This window comes from Galeopterus variegatus, unplaced genomic scaffold, assembly GCF_000696425.1.
Source record: "Galeopterus variegatus unplaced genomic scaffold, G_variegatus-3.0.2 Scaffold780, whole genome shotgun sequence".
Lineage (NCBI taxonomy): Eukaryota > Metazoa > Chordata > Mammalia > Dermoptera > Cynocephalidae > Galeopterus > Galeopterus variegatus.
This window is the reverse complement of record NW_007726891.1, coordinates 497833-504039: the sequence shown is the minus strand read 5'-3', so window position 1 is coordinate 504039 and position 6207 is coordinate 497833. Positions and strand designations below refer to the sequence as shown.

The 6207-nt window shown below is 41.8% G+C and overlaps 1 protein-coding gene across 1 annotated transcript in view; it reads left to right on the top strand.

Annotated features, from left to right (window-relative positions):
• TENM2 (teneurin transmembrane protein 2) overlaps positions 1-6207 on the top strand; it is a gene marked incomplete at its 5' end in the record, with an annotated part of 173606 nt that overhangs the window by 5064 nt on the left and 162335 nt on the right. The window contains one exon of the mRNA XM_008572405.1: positions 834-1029. Coding sequence (XP_008570627.1) covers positions 834-1029 — 196 coding nt within the window. The remainder of the gene's footprint in view (positions 1-833; positions 1030-6207) is intronic.

Here is a 6207-nt window from a genome sequence, read left to right as displayed (position 1 = left end):
AACACAGATTCATTCACTAACCACCACAACTTTTAAATTTCTTCATACTTCCTGCCAATGAACTTCTGAGTCAAACCCAAAGTGTCACAGGAGATAGGATTTTTTCAAGAACTGCATGAAATGATAATGATGATGGTGGTAGCTAACATGTATTTTGTGTTTGCTGTGTGCCAGGCACTGTTCTAAATATTATCTTAATCTTCACAAGAGCCCTATAACATTGACACTATTATTTTCACAGTTTTGTAGATGGGGAAACTGAGGCACATACAGGTTAAAGTTAGTAAGTGCCATAGCCAGGATTCTCTCCCAGGCAGTCTGGCCCCAGAGCCCTCATTCTTGGCCACTCTGCTATATCTCTTCTGGTAAATGATCAGTAAATGGTAGCTGATAACATGGGCCCGAAATTCCTTATCTGAAATTCTTGGGGACCCAGATGCATTTTGAAATTTAGAATTTGGAGAATTATAGAAAACTTATACATGGCATACACTATATAACACCCTAGCAGGGACCGAAGCAACAACCCATGTCTCTCTCTCTATCACACACACACACAGAAAGAAAACATCTGGGTTAAAGCGTTCTGGATGTCAGAACTGCAGATAAGAGATTGTGGCCTGCAGTAAGAAAACTAGTGGCAATAATTATAAGCATAAGAAATGGTGGCTGTTATTGTCACAACTTTTGTGACTTGTTTTACTAGATGAGTTCACAGGAGAATGTACTAAAAAGGATTTCTCAGTTAAGTAATGGGGTGGGAGGGGAAGGTGCTAGTCATGGGACCAGGTCTACACCTTGTTTCACATGTGGCTTCTCTCTCCTCTTCCCAGTATGACTTCATGGAGCGACTGGACGGGAAGGAGAAGTGGAGTGTGGTCGAGTCACCCAGGGAACGCAGGAGCATTCAGACCCTGGTGCAGAATGAAGCTGTGTTTGTGCAGTACCTAGATGTGGGCTTGTGGCACCTGGCCTTCTACAATGATGGCAAAGACAAGGAGATGGTTTCCTTCAACACCGTTGTCTTAGGTAGGTGCCAGTTCTCCAAGATGATATGCCATGAAGGGAAGGATAGAAATGTGTTGGCCTTTTCTGCAGAAGACACATCTTCCAAGGTAGTTTCTACTACAATGAGACCAAATCAGAATCCTTCACTTAGGCCTCGTAGAATCATCCACCTAAAACTAGCTCTGATTAAAACAGGAATGTGCTTAAACCATGAAAGAGCCACCTTTAGTCCCGAGGATTCAATCGTGGTGAAGATTTGGGTCAGACTACCTGGGTCAAGTCCTAACCACACAACCGAAGACAATAACCAGACTTTTACAACTTCACTTTCCTCATAGTAAAATAGAACTAACACTAGTGCCGACTCATAGGGCTGTTGTGAGAATTAAATAAAAAAGTATGTAAACCTCTAAGCACACGGTAGAGCCAATAAATACTAGCCATTCCAGCAGCTCCAAATTTCTCTTAAAAATTGAGAAGACCTCAAAATAAAAAGTTTTTTAAAAACTTAAAAATAAACTAGGGAAAAGATATGGATATTTTAAAAATTGTATCTTCATTCCCGTAGATAAATCTCAAAATGCTTTCATTAAGCCCCTGTCATTTTTGTCATGTTTTAACCCTGCTTTTTATTGGCTATCAAGGGAAAAGTGAAGGTTTTATTCAAAGTTTCCTATTATATGTGCATATAAACCCGTAAAAGCGTCATTAGCTTGAGATTTCGCAACATTTTTTACAACAAATCCTAAGAATTTTAACAATCAAAGAAGCTGTGGATATTTGCATTAAAGTTATTTTGTCATTGGGTTTTAATCTCCCTGATAATAATAATTGATCCTGGATAGAACCTCTGTCAATTAGGGCAGATTGTTAGACCCATTTCACAGAGGAAAAAACTGAGGTTCAGAAAGCTGAGTCTCTCCTGGTCCCAGGATGTGGACATAATGAAAATGGCTTGGGCTTCTGGGCCTTGTCCATAGTCTTTCTATAACACCGTGTTGTCTCAACAGCGTTTAGCTGTAGAGCTCAAGATTTAATGGAGAAGCCTAGATGGGGTGGTAGCTCCAGGATTAAATCCAGATTTTCTTTGGCACATTTTAACTGGGCAAGTCATTTATATCTCTGAGCCTCAACTTCATCACCTGTGAAAAGGTAACGGCCACATGCATAAAGTAAAGGGTGATGTGAGTTTCATGACAAATGGAACATGTCTGGCATGGAGTTGGTAGTCACTAAATGAGAGCCAATAATTTTTTAAATTTTGTACAGCAGCTTTCAGATTGACTGCATTTTAAGAACTTCTCTTTTGGCCCCATGGATTTTTCTGAGGAGCTTCCTGATTCTTGAAAGATCTATGTAATCCACCCTGAAATTCAAGTGGCAATTTTTCATCAGTGGCCACAACTTCAGAATGATAAAAAAAATTACGTAGAGATTTGGTATTGACCATAGGGTTGAAGTCAACCCTTATTTCCTCGGCTAAGGAAAGATTGGCCCTACCATGTCTAGCCAAATGCTCTAAAGCAGACGTTGGCACACTATAGCCCATGGGCCAAATCTGGCCCACTGCCCGTTTTTATAAATAAAGTTTGGTTGGAACAGAGCCACATTCATCTGTTTACATATTGGCTATGGCAGCTTTCCCACTGTAACAGCAAAGTTGAGTAGTTGCAACAGAGACCATATGGCCTGCAAAGCCTAAATAGTTACTATCTGTCCCTTTACAGAAAAAGTTTGCCAACCCCTGCTCAGAAGTAATGTCATCAACTTTGTAGAATGAAAGTCACTGGAGAATCTTTCCACAGAAGGAAAATTTCCAGGATCGGGTTATGTACCAATGGGGGGGAAAAAAGTAAAAAGGCAGAGACAAGTTCACAAAAGAAGCAGACTGGAAACAAATTTGGAACTACTTTGAGGTGCTGAGATTTAAAAATATCTTTAGTTTAAGAACATGATGAGAAATGATTTCCATTTTCTCACCTTGTGTTTAAACTCAAGACTTGGCACATATATAGCAGCATGCACCACACATAGCAGCTGGCTTAGTTGGGGTCTACAAGGACTCAGTGGAATGGTTAATAACACACAATGACAACACACATTTGTAGAGCATTGACCATGCGCCAGCCGCCATATTACACCTCTGTTTCCACTAGTTCGGTCAACCCTGTAGAGTAGTCATACGGGGTAGGTGGGTACCTTTACCGTTCTCTCCATTTTCCAGTTGAAGAAGCCAAGGCTAAGTGAGAGAAGTTAAACATCTGCCCAAGGTCACGTGCAGCCAGTAAGAGGTGAAGTCAGGATTCAGACTTTCCAGAGCCTGCGCTCATGACTGCTGGATTTCTTTGGATTCTAGCCAAATAAATCACTTTCCTCCTGAACAGCGAGTTTTCTGGAAGCCACATTATCTAACAAAAGGCTTCTGCCCTTCTCCTTTCTCCACATAGACCTTGTGGTAGTGTGATTCCCTCCCCCAGGCCATTACCCTCACGTGCCTGTCAGAGCTGGGAATAGCAATTCTCCTGAGAGGATGTCTCGTGTCTGGACTGTAGCTCAAAGAGAAAGTCAAAGGTAATCGGCCTAATAGTTGGGCAGACATCTTGATAGAGCAATGATAGTAATTGGCCTGAAATGCAGGGCAAAGAACAGTGTTTTACTTGGTTCAGAGGTTCTCCCACGCATACCTATCATCAGAACATTCTCCATAAAGAGCAGGCAGGAGCGCCAAAATCCCTGTGATATGAAACAGAAGGAAAGATGTTAGACACCTGTCAACCAGCGGTCACACTAAATATACCTTTGACTCAGACAAGTCTTTTCATGTGTATTGGAGAGAAGCACCTGCTTTCAAAATGAGTTTTATCTCTGGCGACAACAGAGTGGCATTCTTGGAACACAAGACTAGTCTCTGCTGATGTAAAAATCCCATCTCTTCAGCTGACTCTCATCTCCTGCCATTTTTTTCTCAAGAAAACTTAAACCAAGTTGATAAAAAGGAAAACTGATAACATCTTAGTAGTAATATTTAATTGGGTGTTGAAGAAAGAGGACTAAGAAGGATGGGCCCCTTTTTATTCTGGCAGTACCACATAATTGTTTTTCCCTCAAAAACTGTAGGAATGCTTCACATATAAGACCTTGGGAAAGTTTAATGAAAAATACTCTTTGTTATAGTTTTTGCTTATTTGGGATTCTCCTACCCTCCTCTGTGCAGCATGCACCACACATAGCATGCACAAGCACACTTCAGTAACTATTTACTAAGGACCTACTGTCTACCAAGCATTGAGAACACCTCGGTGAACAATTCAGATCTGGTCTGTCTCGCGGAGCTTGATGAGAGAAGATAGAGATGTAAAAAGGCAATTATAGGAATTACGAGGAACTAAGAAGAACTGATACAAAACCCAGATTGAGGAAAGTAGGAAGAGAGACATTTAGGAACTAAATGATGTCTAAACTGAGACATAAGGGTAAATACCTCAGGCAAAGCCTTCCAGCCAAGCAAATAGCCTGTGCAAAGACCCCAGCTCTTTTTCGTGGGACTGTGGTGGCAAAGAGCTCCCTGGACCTTCACTGCTTTATCCCTGAAGATATAAGAGTTTGAGAACCAGGAGCTTTGGCCTCAAGAATGTTGATTTCTACCAGACCATCCCCAGAGCCAGATGCTCAATGAGAAGCAATCTATATCTCACTGTAGGAGTGGCTTCTAAAAATGCAAGCTGGAGAATTCTATTCCTCTGTTTAAAATTTGTATTCATTCCTATTGGTCTCAGAATAAAATCCAACTCATCTGCATGCCTACAGGGTGCTGGATGATCCATCCCCCTCCTGGATCTCTCCAAACTCATCTTATGTCACTTTTTCCTTTGTTTGCTACCCTCCAGCCACATTGGCTTCAGTTCCACTCTTTCCCACCTCAGGGCCTTCGTATAAGCTATTCCTCCTCCTGAAATACTCTCCCCCCAGCTCTTTGCTTGCCTGTTCCAGTTCATCCTTGAGTGTCACCTTCATAGATGACAGAGGCCCTCCCTGACCATCTTCCCTGTGTAGCTTCCTCCTGCTACCCCCAATCAGTATTCTTCAAAGCACTTATCACTAGTTTTACTTATATTGTTTGATGATTTTTTGTTTGGCTTGTATTCTCTAGGGCAGTGGAAAGTTCTATTAGGGCAGGGACTGTGTCTTATTCACCATGGTATCTCCAATGCCTTCTACAGTGTCTTCCATATAATAGGTGTTCAGTTAATAGACTGAACCACATGTCAAGAGCTATGTCAAGTCTGAGATCTTCCCCTAATTACAAGCTAGCATGTTAACCTGCCACAGTTCCATGGATGCCCTCAGGAGACATAAGACTCCTGGGTCAGAGACAAGAGACTTTATCACTCAGAGCAATGCAATATCCAGATTATCAGCATGTGTGCCAGTTTCCCAAGCCCCAGTTCCCATGGGGTAACACAAAGAGGGCCAAGTGATGCCTACACATGTGGCAGATTGCATTACGGGAGAGAAACCGTGAGCTCGCTGAACCCAAGTCTCTTAGAATGGGCAGTAAGCATGCTTATCCTTTGCTCCAGGGAGCTACATTATATTTATTAAACTGGATAATTAGTAAACCTTCTCTTTACTCTGGAGAGATACACTAGCTCTGTCTCCCAAGGCTTTTCCCTATATAGCCAGCCTCGAAGTACTAGTCCAGCATGAAGGCAGTAGGTGTCTCTGCGCTTAAGATATTCAAAAACAAAAGAGACCCAGGGAGAACTGCATCCTGACACCATGTGAAATTTCAGATTTTTGATCTGCTAAAGCACCTAATGCTTTTGAATCGACGATGAATACATGAAACAAATAGGTAGCCATGTGGATGCTTTTCCACCAAACTCGAGGATTTTCAGTCTGAAATGCCCATCGTTAGACATTAAGGAACATGGCTTGATGGAGTGTACAGTTTTTCACCTGATTTTGAAAAAGCACATATACTCATTGAGTTCCCCTCAGAGTGCCAGACACTGACCACAGTCTGGTTCTGAAATAAGAGAGCTGAAAAGTGAAACACTGTAGAAAGAAAACAAAACTGCGTGGTTTGGTTTTTCAGTCCAGAGTGGGAGTAAATGGGAAATTAGGGTTAAACAAAACACACCTTTTACCACTCTGAGGTGACTCCATTAGGAACAATTAGAGTTTACAGTCTGCCAT